At 41.5% G+C, this 25279-nt stretch overlaps 2 protein-coding genes across 2 annotated transcripts in view; both read right to left on the bottom strand.

The window, feature by feature from the left end:
• Nucleotides 1–3414, bottom strand: part of LOC117473030 (long-chain-fatty-acid--CoA ligase ACSBG2-like) — a 9290-nt gene extending 5876 nt beyond the window's left edge. Inside the window, exons 1-5 of the mRNA XM_034118501.1 lie at nucleotides 2942–3414; nucleotides 2000–2088; nucleotides 1387–1507; nucleotides 1219–1299; nucleotides 847–996 (exon numbers count right to left, since the gene is read on the bottom strand). Coding sequence (XP_033974392.1) covers nucleotides 847–996; nucleotides 1219–1299; nucleotides 1387–1507; nucleotides 2000–2088; nucleotides 2942–3265 — 765 coding nt within the window. The 5' untranslated portion in view covers nucleotides 3266–3414. The remainder of the gene's footprint in view (nucleotides 1–846; nucleotides 997–1218; nucleotides 1300–1386; nucleotides 1508–1999; nucleotides 2089–2941) is intronic.
• Nucleotides 3415–5337: 1923 nt separating this feature from the next.
• Nucleotides 5338–14283, bottom strand: LOC117473031 (long-chain-fatty-acid--CoA ligase ACSBG2-like). The gene is made up of 12 exons (XM_034118502.1): nucleotides 13945–14283; nucleotides 13382–13470; nucleotides 12763–12883; nucleotides 12595–12675; nucleotides 11899–12048; nucleotides 11120–11287; nucleotides 10854–11035; nucleotides 9789–10022; nucleotides 8027–8244; nucleotides 7771–7910; nucleotides 7442–7685; nucleotides 5338–6194 (listed from the first exon to the last, which is right to left on the bottom strand). The coding sequence occupies exons 1-12, from the start codon at nucleotides 14266–14268 to the stop codon at nucleotides 6106–6108; spliced, it is 2040 nt and encodes a 679-aa protein (XP_033974393.1). The 5' UTR covers nucleotides 14269–14283; the 3' UTR covers nucleotides 5338–6105.
• Nucleotides 14284–25279: the final 10996 nt, after the last annotated feature.

A 25279-nucleotide genomic window follows, 5' to 3' on the forward strand; every position in this document is an offset into this window, starting at 1 on the left:
TGCTGTCTACGGGTCTGATTCTGCTGACCACGCCCCCCTGCAGGAGAGGGGAGACGTGCTCTGTTCAGCTGCTGGGCTGTCAGAAGAGGGGGAGAAAAAGAGATCTCCGTCCTCCGTGTTTTATTATATAGAGTTGTTATTCATTTGATTTAAAGCTCAATAAATAACAAAGAAGACCTTTGACCGGCACTTTTCTAATTTTGTCCGGAAGATTTAAACTTTAACGGACATCTTGACCGGCGAAACAAACTGAAACTGAAACTCTGCCGCCCGGTCCCCTCGTTCCTTGGAAGAGGCGGAGAGGTGGGTGTTTGTCATCTGCTGGTGGACTAACCGGAGAGAATTACAGTGCTTGCCTCGACGGGGAGGGATTGCATTGCAGCTGGAGCAAACGCTTGCCTCGGGGAGGGAGAAAAAAAGCCACAGCGGAGAATAAACAGAAGGGTAACCATGCTACCTATGGGCGGGAAGTCTTCTTCGCTGCTTTTGTGGCAGACTACAGCGCCACTTACAGGCCTGGCATATGTACTACAGCGTCTCCAGCGCTTTCGAACGGCAATGGCCGTGGCTGTCTCCTCCTGATTGGTGGAGTTGGCCCAATAGCCGTAGCGCCACCGTCCTGACGTCAGGACAATGTTCAAATCTGGATCAGTTTTTATCAGATCCGTTGCAGCCCCTATTTTAGAGATTTGGGTATGGAGGAAAATAGAGAGCGTTGTGTTTTCTGACACTTGGTGAGTTCCCTGGAACACCGGGGACACATATTCATGTATAAAAGACGTACAAAAGTGCATTTTGCATGATAGGTCCCCTTTAAGAAAAAGAAAGTAATTGTCTATAACTCACATTGTCATGGCTCAACATGACTCCTTTAGGGTTGCCAGTTGTTCCCGAGGTAAAGATGAGGGTGCAGCACTCATTGGCCCGAAGGCTGTCAATCCCAGCATCCAGCTGCTCGTCAGGCACGTCTTCTCCCTGCTTCATGAACTCTGCCCACTACACATATAGAGAGATCATGGTGAAAAATGTGTCCAAACCCAGACTAAAATGTAACTGATACTGTGCAGTTTAATACATTTAAGTGAATTATTAAAACATACATTTTAATGATCCTAATTTAGCTTTAAAAATGTAAATGGTGCTACTGTAGGCATCACATACAGTTTACTATCAGATCATTTGTTTTACTTTGTCAATATGTTTGGTGAGGGAACATACTGAATACAGGAAGGGTGCTTTCTGCTGCAGCTCGCCTTTATACTGGACAATTGCTTTCAGATGAGGTAGTTGATCTTGAACCTGTTGAGAAAGATACATTACACAAAGTCATGTGAGGACAGATTTATTTCTATCTTCCAAAAGTGAAACATTTTCAAAGGTCCTGACCTGCAGAATTTTTTCAAGCTGTTTCTGGTTTTCCACAACCAGGATATTAGCCTCACAGCTTTCAGCAACATACTGACAAGCTTCAGGTGAGTTGGTGGTGTAAATCCCAGTTGCCAGACCCCTGTGGCACAAATCAGAGAAAGGAGAGTATTAATCTCTGTTGAAGGCACACATATGCATTATTCACTGTGGAGTTTGCCATTTTTAAACTTAGCTTAACAAGAAAGCCTAGAAAGATCAAATAAATTGTTTTTCAAGGTTGTGCTTGCCAAAATAGGCAGTTTCAGTTAACATTTATACAAGAGTAATTGAAACTTGAAGAATTCTAAAGTTTGTAATAACTACAAATCCAGTCAAAAGCCTGTGATTCGTGCCTTAACTACACAAGTTCAATGTTACTCAACAGCTGGATACAAGATTAACTTCAGTACTTGGTTTCCTTAGACTTTAAACTGTTTTGTTCTAAACAGGAGTCGGGAGAGACAAAGAGATGGACTTTGAGATAAGCATGCACAGAGAGCAAAATGTGCAGTGTCAGGTGACGCAATGCTGAAGCATCTCTCCAAGTCCACATGGGAATGTATCTACCTTAGTTCTTTAAATGAGATCTTACCCGGCAAAAATGCAGCCGACGTCTGAGATGAACCATTCAGCTGAGTTGAATCCCAGGATCCCCACACCATGGTAACGCTCCAGCCCCAACTTAAAGAAGAAACATTGTTTTTTTAGGAGCATGTTTCTTTAATGACGCAGCAGCACTGTGCCTCTATTACTCTTGACCTACATCTAATTAGTGCGAATGCTATTTATAGCATTCCACTATAGTTCTTCGAATCTTTATTCTTCCCCTTATTTCAGCCAATACTTTGGCTCTCAATAACTTCAGCATACTTTCATCTACAGAAACCATTCAAATATTAAACTATTCAGCCTGTTCAGCAATCGATGGGAAACCTTCAACTTTTTCAAAATATTTCATACTTTTTGAAATATTCAGCTTTTTAAACTATTTTTTTAACATTGAACTCAATGGGAGGAGCCTTCAAATCCTCTTTTACCTACACCTTGCGCCAAATGCTTCTCCTTCCACATACTTTCAGCTAAATTCAGCCACAAATGTTCACAGCATTCGCACGCAATTTCTGCAAGAAATGCATTTTCTAGTTTAAAAAGCGACTCTACCTTATGGGACACAAACATGTCCGTGAAACAAGAGATGTAACACAAGCTGTTAATTTCACACGCCCCAGTGTTATTTTTCAGCAGCCTGTTCTCACACAACGCAACATGCAGTGAGAGAGTGGGGAAACTCTGGGGTAGCCTACTGTTTACAACGCAGGTAAAAACTTCATGTGTACCACACAAATCCCCCTATTTAAACAATGACTTATAGTAGTTTAGTTAATAAATGTAGGACATACACAGGCCTAAGAGACACAAAAAATGTTCTGAAGGAGAGTGACAACATTCCAAAAGAATATGCCACTGCGCAAGTATTATTGATGTTTATTTTTTTGAATGTATGTATATCATGTCAAGTTGCAGTCAAACAAACCTTGAGGAAGCTTTTAGCTGCTGCACGGCACTGCTCGTAGTATTGCCTCCACGTCAGGGTCACCCACTGGCCATCTGTTTTGGAAACCAAGGCGGGACGATCCCCGTAATTTTCCACGGTCTCCATGAAGAGCTGATGGACGGTAATGGGGGTTTCTGAGGCCGGGCCCGAGCCCTCCATCCTCAGCCGCACCGCCTGGTCTCTGCTGGTGCTCCATAGCTGGTCTGCTGGGGCCAGAGCGGTCTGTGCTTTGGCCATCGACAGAGGAACTGCCCTGGGCTCTTCTGTATTGGGACAACATGTGAAGCTGTGTTTACCCGCCATTTGTTACAGGTTAAATACAGAAGACACCACACCGAGACACAGCCAGCTTCAGAGGAGTCAGGTGAGTGAGAGGACTGTGCACATCTCTGGACTGTGGGCTTTAACTCCTGAGGTGTCAGAGCAACACGATCTGCAAGCTGTGCAGTGGATGAGGAAACACATACTACCGGAGACTCAACAGGAATGTCAATGTCTACCTACCAATCAGGTTTGTGGAGAGGAAGTTTGACAAGAGCATCAAATAACACAGACATAATACTGCTGGAGGCTATATGCATATAGGCCCATACTTTCATATAGGCCCATATATGCATATAGGCCCATACTTTCTTATAGGCCCATATATGCATATAGGCCCATACTTTCTTATCTGCTTTCGATTTTTTGTACTTAATGATATATTTTCCTCAAAACTTTAGGATGATAGGGGTAGCCTATGATTAGTTTGCTCCTTTTGCTAAACCTTATTTTGTTCTTCTGCAAATCGTGAAAAAAACTGAACTTCAGTCTGGTTTTTAAGAATGCAAACTAATATGAATGAGAAGTAGAGGGAATTTGTGTAGATGTTCTTTTCACATTGTTATGTATGGGAGCTGTACTACAGCACACACACTCACATATAAACGTATAAACAGTATATACATTAGGGGTTTTGGTGATATATCGGTACTTTAACCTGTTAAACCCCAAGCCTGTTTTTCAGGTCTCAGGCTCGAAAATGAAAAAATAACTTCCCTTCTAAAGCAATGATAAACCTGTGAATTGGATGTAGAAGAGTCAGAATCAATATAGATGTTTATATAGAAGTAAATTCAGATTGAACATAGTAAAAAAATGTAAATTATAGTGTCCGTCCAAAAATAAACCATTACTTATAGTGAAAACCACCCTTGAATGATGGGATAGTAGACTAAAAGCTTTAGGAATCCAAACTATAACATATAATAAGTACCCTGTATCAAGATTGATGAAAAACAAGTGACATTTGACCTTTATAGAGAGGTTTAGCAAAAGAGTCATTTGGTTGGAAATTGGTGTATTTGCCTTTTCTCTGGAACCCATTGGTCGATTTTGATGATTGACATCTCTTTTGAACCGTTAGAGCCAATAGAATCGAAGGGGAATCTCCACATACACACACACGTTACCATTGAGAAATGAGAGCTATGCGAACGCAGTCGAAAGCTATGTTACGCTCTGAAATCTGAAAACTGAAAACTAGGTTTATTGCTGATGGATTATCAGAAATCATTTCAAAGTGACACAGACACATTGGATTAACCTATGGATTAACCTTCAGCAGCGTTTTTATCGTTTTAATGCCATTGAAGACAACTTTTGATCAGAAAACAACAAAGGTAAGACATATTGCCGTGTTGGCTACCTACTGTAATGCTACGTGGTGTGATGTCTGTGTTAGCTTCTCATGTCGCGAGTTCGGATCGGTCAGTAATGATACTAATACCTGTAGAATCTGTGGAATCTCAGTTTGCTAATCGATATCTTGTTTGTGCAGATACGATAAGTAATAAGGGTATTTTAACGTGAGTTCTGTGCTAAGTGTTTTAGCATTTTTTCGCTCAGGGCTAATTCAGAGCCTTTGTTATTACCCTTATGTTTCGTTTTGCTAAAAATTGTTAATATTGTCTGATAGCTGAGTTTCTTCCCGTTAAGTGGGTATGACACATTAATAGGTTTTTAAATGTTAAAAAGCCCTCAGATGCTGTTTCTTGCAGATGTTGCGATTGCAATTAACAGGTTAAAGGTTAATATTATGTAAAATATTCACATATAATGTTGTGTAAATCCTTACATTCAAATATGTGTGATTTATTGCCAAAAAAGACACTACGCACAATAAACAAAGTGTTTTGGACTGAAAGCATTGTTTTCTATATGTATATTATAAACATATACATATGATTACATTCATAAGTTTATGTATGTGTTAATATGTGCCTGCTAAATACATACATTTAGCAGAGCAGTGGTTTATATCCCTCCAATATGCACTGTACAAATTAAAGTAATGATTAATTTCTTCAAAGTACAATTTGAAACAAGTTTGGTCAATTTGTTCCCTCTTTATTGACAATCGTGGAATATCTGCCACAAAATAAACATTTGAATATTTGTCAAACTGTACATGGAGAAGCACAAATAAAAATGTATGCTTTAAAATTGCACTTGTGTTGGGAAAAATGTATCAACTTGATATTCTTATCTTAAATCAAATATTTCATCCAGTTTTTAGGGGGAATGTATACAGCTTTGCTAGATTGGAATGATCTCACAACATGAGAACGAAATTGGCGATTAATGCTGTAAAGTCTTTGAGTAGTAATCTTTATGAATCGCTGCTTCAAACATAGAAAAACATTCTGGCAAGCTTATGTCCAAGTGAGTTTCATCTCTCAGGCCACAGTGGAAGAACAAAAGTTCCTTAAAAAACTGTAAAAAATGATGAATGACACCATCCAGTGTTTTCCGTACAAGTTATCTGTATATGCCAACGGGAAATGGCAAGATTTGGCTCTGATTTGGATTATTTATTTACAAAAGGTGCATAGCTGCTTTGAGACCGTATGCACATTTAACAGCTTAAATAACAACTGAAGCTTATTTAAACATAGCAGCAAAAACACTTTTCTATTAAAAACACAATCAGATTTAAGATTGTTCCCCTTATATTAAAAATCTCTTTTGAAGGTTTAACATTCAGTTGAAAAGAGATTGATATACTTCTCAACATGACCTCTGTGCACAGTAGAACATTCATAAACATGCCTGAAGTTTCTCAGAACACCTATTCTCAGCATTATCTGTGCAATTACAGTCTACTACTTTTCCGTGGCCACTCCATACAATTTGTTAATTTTCTCCTGGTACATCTTCACAACAATGGGCCTCCTCAGTTTCATGGTGGGTCCTGCACAGACGGAAATTAGAAAAGAAAGGCAGGTTAATTCTGTTCTGCTCTTAAATCTCAAGGTAGAGGCACAAACATTTGATCCACTGCAGATTTGAAATGTTTGTGAGACATTTAATCACTGTCGAACAACCTTTCGTGGAATGTTGTCTGGCAGACAACACAATCACAGTACTTTCTATTATGACTTAACTTCAATTCCAAGCTGATTAAACCTGGTTGTCGCTGAAGTGAATACTTCCTTGATGACAGTGTTGTTTGTACCTTTGCCTAGGGTTGCATATCGTTGACTTTTTTACGATACCGATACCGATACCACTGAACCATACCGATACTCAACCGATACATACAGTATCGTGATACTTTCATGTTGCATAAGGGAAACATTTTATCATCCCGCAATTACTCCCATGAAGCGCTTTATGATATAGTTAACATGTCAAATGAATATTAAATTCAATTGTGGGACTTGGACCTTTTAGTACTGAACAAACAATGAAAAACACGTTATCTATGAAGAAAAAAGATTCTGCAATATCATTTATAACAACCATCAGGCGTGAATAGTACATCTTGTCAATGGAAAAAGAAAATAGCACCAGTATAATTAATATTCAACCTGAGATTCGACTGACCAGAGAACACATAAAGGATCATGAGATCTCGGCATTGCACATAAAACAAATAGCATCATTAAAATCAACATTTGCCTGATGAAAGAAAACAAATCCCATCACAGTTCAGTTTTGTGCATTCATCTTCAAGAAGATGAGCATATCTGCTTTCTCTGGATCCAAACGGGCCCTTTCACAGCGTAGGATATCACCTACTGAACTGAACACTCTCTCGCTTGGCACGCTGCTTCCCTGAACACAAAGGTATTTGGTTGCCATACGAGACATCATTGGTTGGAGGTTGGATGTGTTGCCACCTTTCCCAGAAATAAACTTCTTGCAGTGGTTACAGACCCCACCATTCAGACTGGCAGTCATATGCAGCCACACTTTAGATGTTCTAAAATGACTCGTTTGCGGAGTTTCACGGCGAAATTGACATCGTAATTCCGACGGTTTGGGCGCGAGTTTAAGGATATTACGCCTCACTTTTATAAAAAAAAAAAAAAAAGTATCAAAAACCGGATCTGATTTTGGTACGGTATACCGTAGCCGCCAGTAACCGGTATTTCGGTAATACCGGGAACCGGTATGCACCTCTACCTTTGCCCCAGTTTTAATAAAGTAACTCACCCAGTTCTCCTCCACCGATGGAGAAGTCTTGCTCCAGGATGACAAACTTCTGGATCTTCTGGGCGTTGGACGTTGCTCTGGCATTGACGCGCTCTATGCCCTCCTGAATGGCTGTGTAGATAGCTGGCTCCTTATTGGCTATGATCCCTGACACCGTGGTCACTGTGACGTCGTGCTGCTGGCAGAAACTCAAGGCCTCGGTGGTCAGTGCGTCTGTGGGATCGCCATTGTCGTCCACCACACACTGTGGAAAAAGAGAGGGGTCATTATTGTGTTTGTTTTATTTATTCAGTAGCTGTGACCCTGTGCAGGAGTGGAGGCCTGGTTACTTTGAGTGTGATCATGATGGAGAGGAACTTCAGCCTGTCTCCGATCAGCATGGCGTTGCTAATGATGGCCACCTCGGACTTCACTGAGTCCTCGATGAGCACGGGAGGGATGTTCTCTCCTCCGGCGGTGATGATCAGCTCTGGGAACGCAACATTGTCGTTTAACCATTCAGTTACCAACAAGTTCTTTTGATTGCTTTTAACTTGTATTGAAACACATTTATAATGTTTTTTTGTCTTTGCAAACACAGCTTACCCTTGATCCTTCCTGTGATGAAGAGGAAGTCATTCTTGTCGTGTCTTCCCAGATCTCCAGAGTGCAGCCAGCCGTCCTGGTCGAGGGCCTCTCTTGTTTTGTCCGGCATGTTCAGGTAGCCCATGAAGACGTGGCGACCCCAGAAACATATCTCTCCACTCCCGTCCTGATCAGGGTTCTCCAGCTTTGTCTTGGCGCCTGGCATCACCTTTCCACAGCTGGAGAGTCAAAAAATAAATAAACAACAAGCTCATTTTGACCTACCGTGACCAAATGTTGCACTACAACTGCACCCCTACTTTAACTTTTAAGTACATATAAATAATATATTACATTACATGTTACTTGTTAGATGCTTTTATCCAAAGCGACTTACATACTCAATACTGTGGGCAATCCCCACAGGAGCAATTTGGGGTGAAGTGTCTCGCCCAGGGACACAACGACATGCTGACTGCAGTGGGGTTTGAACCTGTGCTCCCCTGATCCCAACACCAAGGCACTATCCACTGCGCCACAGCCGCCCCCATTACAATGTACATAATTGATAGAACATTTTTCAGGTCCAAATTAAAAAAAACATGCTCCTTAGTGAATATTTAAACCTGTGGTTCGCAACCTTATTTGGCTTGTGACCTCTTAATGAATTTCTGATTATAACTGCTTATAATAAACATATTGCAAATACTGTAGGAAGGTAGTAGTGAGGAAACATTAATAAACAACACATCTTTAATCCCATCTCATTGGACCCTCGGCCAGGACGTCTTCAACTGACTTGAGCACATAATATTAATTACGCTATGGTTAGGTTTAGAAAAAGATCATGGTATCTTACACAGGTATGTTACATAACTTTAAGTGGCAATAGATAAAACTTTAGCTCTCCCTTGTGATTATGAAGTAAATGTTAATTGCACAAATAAATGGCTGTAAATAAATGACACTATCTGCATTTAGATTAGATCCCTTTAAGCCTTGCTTTCACTATGCAAACGGTCCGTCTCTGGGTCATGATTTCACTTTCACAATTAAAGCCCAAAACATATACACTGCATCACCGCTTATCAACAGGAGCAATGTTGTCATGGGGACGAAGGAGGCAAAGCAAGCTCCAACCAACACTGCTTAAGGTAACATCACTTGGAAACAGAGGTGAGTGAATCTCAGCACAGCACATCACCAGGACGGAGCTGCCATCCATGGAGGACCTTTACTCCCAGCGGCTCAGGAAGAAATCACTACGGATTATCAAAGACCCCCATCACCCCAGCCACAAACTGTTCTTTCTGTTGCCGTCTGGCAGACGTTACCGCAGCATCCTGGCAAGGACAAGAAGATTCGGAGACAGTTTCTTCCCGCGGGCAGTGAGACTGTTAAAAAATTGAACTGTTGAAACAACATCAAACATTCATCTGCTACTCAGTAGTATGTATCTAATACCTAATATATATATATCATTCCAATAACTTGTATATAGACTCGTACTGCACTATTCCACATCATAACTTTATTTCATTTTTATAACTATTATTATTTTTGTATTGCTCATGCTCTTATTGTTATTATGTTATGTTATTATGTTGCATTGTTGGAGAAGCCTGTGACATAAGATTTTCAACTGCATAATTACTCTGTAGCTATGTCAGATTGACAATAAAGAACCTTGAACCTTGATCTCAAAAGTCTTGTAATATTCTCACATTCATATCAGCATCACATTTTATATACTAGAGTTGTTGGATAATGCTTTGCTGCTGACCTTGTGATAAAGTAGCTGCTGTTAGAAGAGATGGTATGTGGGCCGGAGCTTTCACTCATGCCGTATAACTCCAACAGCGGCATGTTCAGGCTCATGAAGTACTCCAGAGTGTCTTTGGTGATGGGGGCAGCGCCCGTGAAGCAGAGCTTGCAGCGGTCTAAACCCAGCGCTTCACGGACCCTCTTAAAGACCAGATTATTAGCCAGCATGAAGCCCAATGGCACCTGATTCTCCCTATAAGCCAAAGACAAAGTCACATGCACATGTGTTACATATTTGAAGTCATGAATTGTTAGTAATTAAGAACTGGGCCCATAACAAAATAGGTAGCAATGTTGAGCTGAAATTGACCCATAACGAAATAACTACAGGATGGATTGCTATGACATTTGCTATAAACAATTTCCCCCTCAGGATGTTTTGTAGCCACTGTGGGTATCTCCACTTAATAAGGTGTAATCATAAGCTCAAAATGTCAAACCACAATCATGCAGACCTAATGTCAGCCTCAGCTGCATCAGCTGTTCAGCGTGACCGGTGCTAATTGGCCATTTTATAATGCAAACATGAGGCTGGACTTCCTATTATTTTGCAACCCTAAAAGTCCGAACTGAAAGCCAATTTTCCTGATAATAAAATCAATGACTTCTCTGAAAATATAAACTCTCATTACAACAAAAAGATACACGTGGCTAATTATTATGCAGAAGGACATCATTGGACCATCCCAGTTATTATAGGCTATATTTATTTCCTAATATTGTGAAGGCATGCTCTGCCAAACTCTTCCTCTGATTAGCTATTGTAACTATGCCTCACTCCTAATACCTAAACAAAATAATACAAATATTGCAGCTGCAAAGGTCCGATGACATCATTTTGCATGATCATTAGCCATGTGCTGCTGTTTGGTGCTAGTGTGTATTTTCTAAGCTATGGGCCATCAGAATAAAAACGATTTGTTACATGAAAAATGGGCTTTCGATCCAATTGGAAATCTTTCAGATCATTTGGATTTCCGAAAAATGGCATGGCACCAATGAAACAATCTTTGCTCGTTCTTACCCGTTCATGACACTGTAGTTGTACTGCAGGCCTATGGACTTGGCCCAGCCTGCCACTGCGCTCCTCATTGGGGATGCCTTGGCACCGGCAGCTTTCATCTTCTCCTGCATCTTCTCCCACACACGAGGAACCCCCAGGAAACAAGTGGGACGAGCCTCCTTCAGTGTGTTTACTAAGGAGCCCTGGGAAAAAGGAATGGAGATTATAGTCAAGATAGAAAACCTTCGTTATAACTCCATGTTTTATACAGCTGTAGGTTTCCATACCTTGAGAGCATCTGGATCTGCGAAGTATGTTGTCATGGCAAAACAAACACACATCCACATGTCAATTAGCTGGGCTGCCACATGGCTGAGCGGCAGGTAGCTGACCACCACCTCCTCACCGTACTTAAGATCGGCCATGGGAGCTGCCGTACGGACTGTCCATGTCAGCTGCAGATTAAAGAGAAAGGTAGGAGTCATCAGAGAGTCAGATTCATCAGAGTCATTTTTCTTTAATTTTCACAAAGCAAACATGTTTAGAGAGGGGCCACAATTTCTTGTTTGATGCCCTTTTGATTTTTACATTATCAGGAGCTGCTCTAAATTTCGCAGAATCAATTACTGAATCTATTTATATTATATTTGAAAACCCTCCTGAATACCCTATTGAGGCCGACTGTCTGATGGTATTTGGATGTTTTAGCATTAAATGTTAAAATGTAGCAGTTTCAGGAGTTCCACATGGCTCTGTATTGGGTATTTACAAGAAGAACCACTTAACTAGATTCTGTTAAAACGATCATGTATCTTCAAAAATTAAAAACAGGTTTGGGAAAATGTTATTCTTCTTAATCGGAAATATACATCAAGGCCTGCAGTATTCTTTTCAAATGTCTTTCTCTTCCTGACCCAGTAAACATTTTCACACCACGGTGTCCTCTTTGGCTTTGGGAGATGGTAATGGTCAGTTTTTCACATGTTACAAAACTAAACACTTAATTAGACAGACATCTAATCTACAATAAAAGTTAAGAAAAATAAAGTAATTGTCTATAACTCACATTGTCATGGCTCAACATGACTCCTTTAGGGTTGCCAGTTGTTCCCGAGGTAAAGATGAGGATGCAGCACTCATTGGCCCGAAGGCTGTCAATCACAGCATCCAGCTGCTCGTCAGGCACGTCTTCTCCCTGCTTCATGAACTCTGCCCACTACACATATAGAGAGATCATGGTGAAAAATGTGTCCAAACCCAGACTAAAATGTAACTGATACTGTGCAGTTTAATACATTTAAAGGTGGGGTAGGTAATTTTGGAGAAACCAGCTCGAGTGCGCTAGAATTTGAAAATACACAGCCGGAAAAAATCTGCCACTTCCTTACAGAGCCCCTCCTCCAACACACACGAACGCGCACATGACCAATGAGGGCACGAGATAAGTTTGTGCACAGATGGAAGGCTGACAGGCAGGTAGGCCATCCAGTTATTTTAGCCGGGCTGGCTAAAATGATTGGTCGTGCTTTTTACAGTACTACGGCTTCCACAGATGAAATGTTTTTATGGATTTTTTGTCAAAGCACTTCATATATTCATTGCTATCGGGATGTTAAGAGCATTCCATGGAATATAACAAAAAGTGTATCTCGAGCCGGTTTCTCAAACTTGTAAAAATGTAAATGGTGCTACTGTAGGCATCACATACAGTTTACTATCAGATCATTTGTTTTACTTTGTCAATATTGGTGAGGGAACATACTGTATACAGGAAGGGTGCTTTCTGCTTCAGCTCGCCTTTATACTGGACAATTGCTTTCAGATGAGGTAGTTGATCTTTAACCTGTTGAGAAAGATACATTACACAAAGTCATGTGAGGACAGATTTCTTTCTATCTTCCAAAAGTGAAACATTTTCAAAGGTCCTGACCTGCAGAATTTTTTCAAGCTGTTTCTGGTTTTCCACAACCAGGATATTAGCCTCACAGCTTTCAGCAACATACTGACAAGCTTCAGGTGAGTTGGTGGTGTAAATCCCAGTTGCCAGACCCCTGTGGCACAAATCAGAGAAAGGAGAGTATTAATCTCTGTTGAAGGCACACATATGCATTATTCACTGTGGAGTTTGCCATTTTTAAACTTAGCTTAACAAGAAAGCCTAGAAAGATAAAATAAATAGTTTTTCAAGGTTGTGTTTGCCAAAATAGGCAGTTTCAGTTAACATTTATACAAGAGTAATTGAAACTTGAAGAATTCTAAAGTTTGTAATAACTACAAATCCAGTCAAAAGCCTGTGATTCGTGCCTTAACTACACAAGTTCAATGTTACTCAACAGCTGGATACAAGATTAACATCAGTACTTGGTTTCCTTAGACTTTAAACTGTTTTGTTCTAAACAGGAGTCGGGAGAGACAAAGAGATGGACTTTGAGATAAGCATGCACAGAGAGCAAAATGTGCAGTGTCACTGTCAGGTGACGCAATGCTGAAGCATCTCTCCAAGTCCACATGGGAATGTATCTACCTTAGTTCTTTAAATGAGATCTTACCCGGCAAAAATGCAGCCGACGTCTGAGATGAACCATTCAGCTGAGTTGAATCCCAGGATCCCCACACCATGGTAACGCTCCAGCCCCAACTTAAAGAAGAAACATTGTTTTTTTAGGAGCATGTTTCTTTAATGACGCAGCAGCACTGTGCCTCTATTACTCTTGACCTACATCTAATTTAAAAAGCGACTCTACCTTATGGGACACACACATGTCCATGAAACAAGAGATGTAACACAAGCTGTTAATTTCACACGCCCCAGTGTTATTTTTCAGCAGCCTGTTCTCACACAACTCAACATGCAGTGAGAGAGTGGGGAAACTCTGGGGTAGCCTACTGTTTACAACGCAGGTAAAAACGTCATGTGTGCCACACAAATCCCCCTATTTAAACAATGACTTATAGTAGTTTAGTTAATAAATGTAGGACATACACAGGCCTAAGAGACACAAAAAATGTTCTGAAGGAGAGTGACAACATTCCAAAAGAATATGCCACTGCGCAAGTATTATTGATGTTTATTTTTTTGAATGTATGTATGTCAAGTTGCAGTCAAACAAACCTTGAGGAAGCTTTTAGCTGCTGCACGGCACTGCTCGTAGTATTGCCTCCACGTCAGGGTCACCCACTGGCCCTCTGTTTTGGAAACCAAGGCGGGAAGATCCCCGTAATTTTCCACCGTCTCCATGAAGAGCTGATGGACGGTAATGGGGGTTTCTGAGGCCGGGCCCGAGCCCTCCATCCTCAGCCGCACCGCCTGGTCTCTGCTGGTGCTCCATAGCTGGTCTGCTGGGGCCAGAGCGGTCTGTGCTTTGGCCGTCGACAGAGGAACTGCCCTGGGCTCTTCTGTATTGGGACACCATGGGCAGCCGTGTTTACCCGCCATTTGTTACAGGTTAAATACAGAAGACACCACACCGAGACACAGCCAGCTTCAGAGGAATCAGGTGAGTGAGGACTGCGGGCATCTCTGGACTGTGGGCTCTATTAGCTTGCTCTGAATGGAGGAGTTCGAGTGTTAAATTATATAGACGTGTGTTGCTTGGCAACAATTACTGTTTCGCGTGTATTCACGTGGACGCGCATCTTAAAACCAGGCGCAGCTACGACCGAGACTAGTCAGGTTTGGTGCACTCGGTGTAAATTCTAATCACTAAATCGGACGTAGCTAAACCCGACGTTAGAGTTAAGACCTACTTTTTTACGCCCAGCTGGTGCACTCCACTCCTGAGGTGTCAGGCAGAGCAGCCGCGGCGCCAGGATTTCAATTGTGGGTGGGCCAATGTAATTTCGGCTGGGCCTGTTCAAATGTTTTCTCGCGATTTTTGTTAATAATCTAATAAAAATAGGCTATGCCTAGAATGACATTCGTGTTTACTGAGAGCATAGTCGATGTGTTTCCAGTCTCTGTAACCATGGCGACTGAATGTATCGCCATTATAGAGGCCCCGCCTCTATAATGCAGGTGTTATGCCGTAGATTGAAGCCTTGCCGTAGATTGAAGCCCTGTCCGCGGGGACGCGCACAGGTGACGTCATCGCCTGTATTGAGTTTCGCCGAGTTTTCAAAGCTTTTTTTCTCTCTTTTGAATGATATATTTCACATCAGATTAAACAGCAAACGGCTGAATAAATAATGTGCATACAATTGCAAGGTTGCTCGTTTTAAGGAAAGGCAATGAAAGGATAAGATGTCATTTGTCAGTATAGTCCTATTTCTTAAAACCTTCGCTGTTGTTTAAGTGTCTGATACTTGATAACCACGAATAGTAAGCAATGATATAACAGTAATGATATAACATATATGATAATGTAAGACACTGTGTTATTTTCAATCAAGCCTAAAAGATAATTTGTTCAAACGAGCTCCACTCGCTTTAATTGCTCCTTTGAATGTAATTTTCCTCTGTGGTTTCCTACTCAACACATTTTTGTATTGTAATGCCACTCATATTTTATTTTATTTTAAGGTGACATTGAATGTTTTGAAAGGTGCCCTAAAATAAAGTTTATTATTGATTAGTGCCTATATCACACTATTAATGTTCCTTATTTTAGACTAGGTTTTTCCTGGTGTCAATAGGGAAGATCTGCACTGTTCTCTACATAACATGTTCAGCAGAGCAGGTATTTCTCCTGCCAGATATGGCACCCCCCCTACAACTTTGTCCAGGACAGTCACAACTTCACCAAAATCACATTGGTGTTTGCTGTTCCCCTCTAGTTTATGCCCACCAAAGCATTTTACTCTGGGCCCAGCAGGTGAAAAACTACAGAGGGGCTTCCAAATCCGGCAGACCAGGTGTTGGAGCTGCCGGATTTGGAAGCCCCCTTAGATCTTTGTCCAGGATGGTCATAGACTCACCAAAATCACACTGGTGTTTGCTGTTCCCCTCTAGTTTGTGTTCACAAAAGAATTTTACTCTGGGCCCATTAGGTAAAAAACTAAAGAGGGGCTTCCATATCCGGCAGAGAAGGTGTTGTGGCTGGCTGCCGGATATGGAAGCCCCCCTATAATTTTTCACCTGCTGGGCCCAGAGTAACATGCTTTTGTGAGCACAAAGTAGAGGGGAACAGGCAACACCAGTGTGATTTTGTTGAAATTGTGACTATCCTGGACAAAGATATAGGGGGGCTTCCAAATCCGGCAGCTACAACACCTGGTCTGCCGGATATGGAAGTCCCTCTTTAGTTCTTCACCTGCTGGGCCCAGAGTAAAATGCTTTGGTGAGCACAAACTAGAGGGGAACAGGCAACACCAGTGTGATTTTGTTGAAATTGTGACTATCCTGGACAAAGATATAGGGGGGCTTCCAAATCCGGCAGCTACAACACCTGGTCTGCCGGATTTGGAAGCCCCTCTTTAGTTTTTTACCTGCTGGGCCCAGAGTAAAATGCTTTTGTGAGCACACACTAGAGGGGAACAGCAAACACCAGTGTGATTTAGGTGACAGTGTGACTGTCCTGGACAAAGTTGTAGGGGGGGTGCCATATCTGGCAGCACCTGGTCTGCCGGATTTGGAAGCCCCTCTTTAGTTTTTCACCTGCTGGGCCCAGAGTAAAATGCTTTTGCGAGCACAAACTAGAGGGGAACAGCAAACACCAGTGTGATTTTGGTGAGTCTATGACCATCCTGGACAAAATGATAGGGGGGCTTCCAAATCCGGCAGCTACAACACCTGGTCTGCCGGATATGGAAGCCCCTCTTTAGTTCTTCACCTGCTGGGCCCAGAGTAAAATGCTTTGGTGAGCACAAACTAGAGGGGAACAGGCAACACCAGTGTGATTTTGTTGAAATTGTGACTATCCTGGACAAAGATATAGGGGGGCTTCCAAATCCGGCAGCTACAACACCTGGTCTGCCGGATATGGAAGCCCCTCTTTAGTTTTTCACTTGCTGGGCCCAGAGTAAAATGCTTTTGTGAGCACACACTAGAGGGGAACAGCAAACACCAGTGTGATTTTGGTGAGTCTATGACCATCCTGGACAAAATGATAGGGGGGGTTCCAAATCTGGCAGGAGAAATACCTGCTCTGCTGAACATGTTATGTAGAGAACAGTGCAGATCTTCCCTATTGACACCAGGATTAACCTAGTCTAAAATAAGGAACATTAATAGTGTGATATAGGCACAGATATAAGATCAATAATACACTTTATTTTAGGGCACATTTCAAAGCATTCAATGTCACCTTAAAATACAATAAAAAATAAAATATGAGTGGCATTACAATACAAACATGTGTTGAGTAGGAAACCACAGAGGAACATTACATTCAAAGGAGCAATTAAAGCGAGTGAAGCCAGTTTGAACACATTATAATCTTTTAGGCTTGATTGAAAATAACACAGTGTCTGACATATGTTATATAATTACTGTTATATCATTGCTTATATTCGTGGTTATCAGACACTTAAACAACAGAGAAGGTTTTAAAAAATAGGACTATACTGACAAATGACATATTATCCTGTCATTGTCTGTTCTGTAGGAAGGAGGAACATAACAGAGTGGACTCAAAAACGGAAGTTTGTTCCAATACGAAGATTGTGACAGATCTGAAAAGTGTCCTTAAAACGAGCCTCCACGCAATTGTATGCACATTATTTATTCAGCCGTTTGCTGTTTAATCTGATGGGAAATATATCATTCAAAAGAGAGAAAGTAAATAGTATCTTTCGTTTTTCCGCTTAGAAAACGAGGCGAACGCTCAATACAGGCGATGACGTCACTTTGCTCGTCCCCGCGAACAGGGCTTCAATCTACGGCAAGGCTTCAATCTACGGCATAACACCGGTGTTGTGTCAAATTATGCACCCCCGTCGTGAAATGCACCCCCTGGCCTGCCGTAAAAAGCACCCCCCCCAAAAAGATGCTTCTATTAGTCCCACCCTCAAGCACTTTGGAGGGTATAGTTGTAGGACTAATAAATGGAGCAAGTTTCATGTATGTGACACGTTTATTGTCAGAGATAGCAAGGGGTGCATATCGTGGCAACCAGGCTGTTCATAAAAAGCACCCCCCAAAATAAAAATGTTTCTATTAATCCCACCCTCAAGCACTTGATGTAAAAATAAACAATACATTGTAAAGCACAACTACAAGCACAAGTATACAGACAGGACGTCACAATTAAATAAAAACATATATTAAATAAAAAATTAACTGAAAAATAAGTGACAAATTAATGCAAAATCCAGGATTCGACAACCCAACCATCAAAAAGACAACATAGAATAGCGCACTATACATTCAAATGCACGTTCCCGTGTCAAGGGGTGCATTTCACGACGGGGGTGCATAATTTGACACAACACCAGCACTGGGATGCTATTTTCTGTTATCCTGCAACGGGTGCTACGTCCCGCAGAGGGACTGAGCTCAGCGGGGGCACAACATTAAACACACTCTCGTCTCTCTGAGGCGGCACCTGCTGTGAGGATGATGAGTGTGGTGGTTCCGGCGGCGGCAACTCTGTTCTTACTCTTTAAAAAAAAAACTGAACATCGATTGTTGTGACATCGTTAGTGAGCGCGGTATATTTTTGTCCAGTCCACTGTCCTCCTTCGTCTGCGCGCGCCCTCGAAACGTTCTACGACTATGAGTTCGGCCTGATTACGTTAATTAATATTGCTTTTAATTTTATTATTTTTTGAAAGGGAAACACATGTTTGTTCTTATTTCATTATTTAATTGTTAATTTTGATCAAAAATGTTGGAAACTATATTTTCGCCCAGTCATTTTTGATCACTAGCCGCTTTCACACCAAGAGGCGCGTTCACACCGGAGTACTTTTACCCGTACTTTTCCCGTTTAGTTCCGATAGTGCCTGGAATGTTGCGTTCACACCAAAAAAGAGTACTAATTTCCGAGAACTTTTACCCCCATTTTTGGTGCATTTCCACTACAGCGCGGAGCTCGCTTTAAGCGTGCCGTGCCGTGCCTGGCCCGTTTTTGGTTGCGTTTCCACTTGGCGTAGCAAGCGGGTACTATTTCACAGTTTTTCTGGCCCCATCAAATCGAGGTTCTTTCCGGGCCAACAACCAGGCTGAGTCGGGCTGAGTATGCTAAACTAGAGAGAGAATCGCTGGCAAGGGGGCTACAACTACAACAAAATGAACATATTTGACCGTGATTTAATTGTAATACACATTTCAAAATGATGCCGAAGTAACAACATACTGATACCGGTTAGTAAAAACCATGAATTAATGCTTTGACAAGTCTGCAGACAGACGGCAGGCAAAAAAACTTTTAAAATGCGTGTTTTCTAAATGGAGATCGGCTAAGCTAACGCAGTATACCAGGGTTGCCAACTTTGGGTACCTGGCTGGAGTGAGATTTTGATGTCATGGGTTTAATTCGGTTTAATTACACATATGCGCACAAAATGACTGCTATCGTGTCAGCAGCGGGACCTTAGCATATAGGATATATATACAATATATACAAATACACAATAATGGACACAGACTATAAAGGGCACAGTTTCATTCACTAATGAAAGTCAAACATGTTTGTTTCCACTGTTTTATTGTGTGCCTGTCGCGATAAGCAATTAATTGACTTATCGTACGATAAATAAAAATGAACTCGATAACTTTTCTGACCTCGATAAATTGCCATTTACATGAGGATGTGACTAGCAGTTTGAAAGGATGTACTTGAATAATAATTATATATTATCATTATGTCAGTGGTCTAAAATGGTCATACAACGGTGCCGACAATATTATCGTTTATCGCAATAATTTCCGGGAAAATGTATCCAACAAAATTAATTATCGTGAGAGGCCTATACATGAAACACACACACACAAACAAATCTACAGACTTACTCCAAACTGCCAAATATATTAATTAACACACTCTCACTCTCATATACTCTTTGACTCTATTTTGGCCTAGTAGAACAATAAGCAGCAGACTTTTACTTTTTTATCATTTCTACTGGATCTTAGATCTGCGCATGCGCAATACGGGTCGGCAGTTGCGGCTCCAGAGTATTTTTGTTGGGTAATCTATGGTAGGGCTAACCCATAGTGGTGGGGCTCAAGTCAGTATTTGCAATGTAATTACATACACGCTCCCCCCGACAGTGAAACGCCACGCGTGAGGTTTAGATTATTTCCCTGTCTCAATCGTATGAAATAAAAAGGCACATTTGTCTTGTAGTAAATAAATCCAATCCTGCAATTTCCCCACAAGTGAAAGAGTTGAGATGCTGAAAAGCCAACCCCTGCGGGGGGGTCTGGGGGGATTCTCCCCCAGGAGATTTTTTGAAATACTAACATAAAATACACATTCTGGTACTCTCTTGAGAAGAAAAATAAATACATCTATTACTACACGACATATTTAAATTAAATGAATGCCATTTTAGTATTTTGTTACTTTGTTCTGAAAGCTGAACCTGCTGCTCCTCACAGAGAGAAGAGGGAAGAGGCTGTGTGAATTACTTTACATTGTGGATAAGGGTGGATAGCCCCCATTGTTCTGTGTGTCAAAATGAAAGACAGCCCACACACCTATCAATCATCAAACAGTGGGGTCTTATTTCATTACGTGTTGATTTCTATCAACAAGTAATGTTGTATCGATGTATAGAGATGTACTACCGCAAAAGTATTCTCCGTCCGGACTTCCTGCAACAACACCACGCCGTTATCGTGATTCTGATTGGCCAGAAGACATTATCAAAGATGTTCTATTGAGAAGACAATCACTACGTGACAAAAGTTTTCAAAACCGTTTCTAGTCTTCGGTATTCTTGTTTTTGGCGTGAGAATAGTTTGGGCAGCGTGAGAGCGTGAGATTGAGAGTGAAAGTGTGTGTCACACGCTAGATGCGTGAGAGTTGGCAACCCTGGTATACTGTATGCTCCGACCGTCCACAGTCACAACAACGGCCTATACAGACATAAATAAACCAGCGACTGTACTCGCCATGACACAGACAGACTGTGGTTTATACTTGTTTAACTTTTGTCTAGTTTCTGAACAGATATGAGGAGCTGTGAGCTTGAGTGCTAACAGCTAACGGCTGATGTTGTTTTTCTGTGGTTCTCATTGAAGATGACGTCACGGCTCCGCCTACACTGCGTTACTATAGTTACTGCCCCAGCTACTAAACTGAAACGCAGCATAAAGTGAGCCAGTCCTAACAAGGCCTAACGAGGCCTAGCCATACCGAGCGAGGCCCGAGCGAGGCCCTGTAGTGGAAATGCGCCAGAGAGGTGGTACTATCCTGGGGAGAAAAAAGTAACAATTTCGATTGGCTGGGCGAATTGCAAACCACGCCCCGTAAAACTCTGAAAAGTTTTGTGAAGCCGCCATTGTATTTACTGGCATTAGCATTATTAGCATTAGCATTAGCCCCGCGCACCAACGGAAAGAGAATAACTTAGGGCAACACAAAAAAAAACATGGGAGCGGTGGAGTGATGAGGAGGTGTCGGCGTTCTGGCGATTTACTCGGAAGGCTTCAGTAGACGCTGCTGGGAGTCCCAGCAGCTTCTACTGAAGCCAGTCCCCAACTCCGGGGACTTCCGGCCGGGAACTTCGGGTGGCAGTATACGCCGTGAAGTAGTTTGCGGCCTGCCAGTAAACCCAAAGCAGAAGAAGAAGAAGTGACGTCAGCGGCTTCATTTGCGTAATCTTCCCTCAGGGAATTTATTCCGGTGTGAACGCGATCTTTACTTAGTTCCATGGGGGTACTAAGTGCTGGCACTAAGTGCTGGGCACTAAGTAAGGCAAAGTAAACTTGCCTTACTTAGTGCCCAGTAAGTAAGGCAAGTTTAAGAGCCACTTTCACACCAAGTTTATTACACCAAGTTTATTACACCATAAACAAACATGTATGAGCTAATCTGGAAACTCCCTGCAGAGGAGAGCCAGGGCAATGAGGAAATTATGCAGTTAATAAGTTCTGGAGGTATTCAATGCAGGATTTGGGGTTTTCAGGGTTGGTAAATGTTATTTCCTCCTTTAGTGACATCAGCATTGTGGACCATCTGGAGGTGGTGAAGCTGACGGTGGAGAATAAGACCCAGTGCCAGAGTGGGTGGGCCTAGGCCCAGTAGGCCCGCCCATAACGCCGCGGCTGTGTCAGAGCAACACGATCTGCAAGCTGTGCAGTGGATGAGGAAACACATACTACCGGAGACTCAACAGGAATGTCAATGTCTACCTACCAATCAGGTTTGTGGAGAGGAAGTTTGACAAGAGCATCAAATAACACAGACATAATACTGCTGTAGGCTATACCAGGGCCGTATCTCATTTCTGGGATTTCCCCTCCTCGAATCCTCAGTCCTCCGGTAGTGACCCGGAAATGAATTTCAGCGCGCAATTTTCAGATGCTTCAAGGCACGCCGCCGTGTGGACGGGCCACGTCGGCATGCGTTGAAGCTTCAACGCTTCTGCCCATTCACTTTGAATGGGGTGACGTCACGCTTTGCTGAACTGCATTGTGGGAGCGTTGCTTCACTTTGCTCGCGTTGCTCGCTTCAAAAGTTGAGCAATGTTCAACTTTTGAAGCTTCGGCGGAAGCGTCAGCCAATCAAATCATATGCCAGTACAAGCTCTAGCCAATCAAACCGCGTGCTTGTGTGTCCGGGGCGGGAGATTCATGTGATTGGTTGTTGGTCGAGTTTCAGACAAGCTCACCGGCAAGCTTCAACGAACGCCGCCGTCTGGACGCTGCGTAAGGGTCATGCAGAGTGAGATGAGATCGCTGTCCCTTTAAGAGAAATGTTTTAAGTATTTCACGTTTTAGTATCTGATAATTTCCCATTTTAATTCCTTATTAGTTATGGATAAGTTCTTACTCTTTTATTCCTTCTTAGTTTTTTAGTATGTTGATAAGCTTTACATGTTTTAATTCCTCAGTACTTTCTGGATAAGTTTGAAATGTTCAATTGTTGTGTATGTTGATAAGTGTTGACCTGTTTTATTCCTTTCAGTTTTAACTGTTGCAGTCGGGGCAGTGTGGGAGATGATCACGGCCTGGATGTCTGACCCTCCCTGAGAGAGCTGCACTGCTGAGACACACACATACACACACACACACACACACACACACACACACACACACACACACACACACACACACACACACACACTCGCCCATACATAAACACGCATGCATGCACACACACACACACACACACACACACACACACACACACACACACACACACACACACACACACACACACACACACACACACACACACACACACACACACACACACATCTAGAATTATATTTAGGTATTTAAAAATCTATAGGTCAACATATAATGTCTTTATGACAGGGTAAAGTGTGTTAGGAGGGACAAACTTAGTATAATAGTACAATATTAGAATATGAAACGTGTATTCGAAAATTCTATACAACTTCCGCCACTAGGCGTCAGGAGTGCACATAACATAGTATGTTATAAAAAAGTCATTGGATACTATTCACTACAAAAATAAAAACAGTATGTAATTAAAAAGCCATAACAACTATTAATTCAAGTATGTCATAACCATGTCACAGTACAGTATGTCTTAAAATAATTGATAAACTAGTTTGTTATACATTTTTGCTTTAACCCCTTTTTTTTTTTTAAAGATCATAGTATAGCATCTAAAAAATAATTGATAATATAGTATGTCATGAAGGAATAATGTCACTAAAAAAAGTAATAACATGGTAACTCATAGAAAATGTATTTTATAGCTCTTCATAAAAACGTATTGATAACAAAGTAGGTCATAAAAAGTCTAAGTATATTATGCTATAAAAATACACAAAAATTTAGTATTTTTTAAAATAGTCATAGTATAGGTTGTCATTAAAAATAATTGTTAATATAGCACGTCATAAAAACTCATAGTATAGTACACCACAAAAAGGCCATTGTGACAGCCCGTGCCTAACCTCTGATATAGAGTATGCTTTTGCCTGTTACTATTTTCCGTGTTTCCTTAAAGGTATCACAGGAGCAGCCAGATTCAAAGCAGCTGGTCTGGAGTCTCACAGTCAAAGCTCCACTGCAGAGTGAACCTGCTCTCTCTCTCTCTCTCCTGGATCATCCCTGCAGCCTCTGCACATTCTGCCTTTGGTGTTACTGATGGACATACTGATATTACTATTTGGCTTTTTCTTTAGAATAAATACACCTTTATTTAACGGCATCAATTGTGTGTTTTCCTCTTTTTGTCATCGCTGAGAAATCGGTTTTTGGCACAATACAAAAGTCATATTATTTTTCACAAGGGGCAGGAGTTGAAAAAGATGAAAGTGACCACAAGTGATACACAAATGTGAAAACACATTGTCTTGAAGTCTAAATGCTACAATATTCATCATACTAGAGATATTACTGTACATTTGGTTACATTTGCTCGGCTTTAAGTCATATGCTGTGATTGATTTGGATAGCACCTTTCATACACGCATTGCAGTCCAAAGTGCTTCACACTTTACAGTTGACATCTCTTAAAATAGTCACAGAAAACTGATATAACACATAGCATACAGTTACCAGTAAAATACATTTTTATCTGAATGTCTGTCACCACTTTGCAATACAAAGTGACGGCCATGCCTGTAGCAGGCTATGAAATAGTCTACACATGAGCCAAATCTAATTCAACACATCAGTCCTTTAGTAAATCTATCCTTCCTGAAAGTTATAATCTGTTTTTGTAGATACTGTTTTAGAAAGATGTAAGGTAAACTTGTTGTCATTTTGGAGGTAACAGTTCTACCATTGGTGTTTAAGCTTATCCACTTTGACATACAAGCAACAAATCCTTGTGAGAAGGAGGAGCGAGGGAATATTTACCATGTAAATGATTTGTTTAATTAAATGGTTCTTTTTATTTGTCAGCACTAATACGCTGTCCTGAAGGCTGAGGTAAAGAGACAGCGTATATAAACAGCTTTCAGCAGCGTTGAGCTTCGACAATAGATGGAACATTTCAAGCATGCCAATGCACGTATACTCTAAAACCACTTAAGGGCATGAAAGTGCTTTAATTGCACCAGGGCCATAGACGTTATTGCTGAGCAGCGCGGATCAAACGGACAAGTTCCTGCACAGCCAGAAAACCTCTTTCTCACAGTGTCTTTCCAAACCCATCAGGCTAGACCTGCTCCTTTTTCCTCTGACAGTCCCTCTCTCCTAATCTACCTGACTTCAGTACGCTGAGTGCAGAAAGGGGCAGGTATTGTCCTCCATTCTTCTCACTTTCTCGTTCTGACAGTAACTAGACACGGCCCTGTATTGTCCCATTGTTGCCTTAATTACTGGTCGACTTGGGTTCAGAGGAATCAACTTACATCGCCCTCTTTTCCTTGCCTATGGGAAGGTAGGCTTTTTCACATGGACCTAGAGGAGTGGT

Source organism: Trematomus bernacchii, unplaced genomic scaffold, assembly GCF_902827165.1.
Source record: "Trematomus bernacchii unplaced genomic scaffold, fTreBer1.1, whole genome shotgun sequence".
In the NCBI taxonomy this organism is placed as follows: domain Eukaryota; kingdom Metazoa; phylum Chordata; class Actinopteri; order Perciformes; family Nototheniidae; genus Trematomus; species Trematomus bernacchii.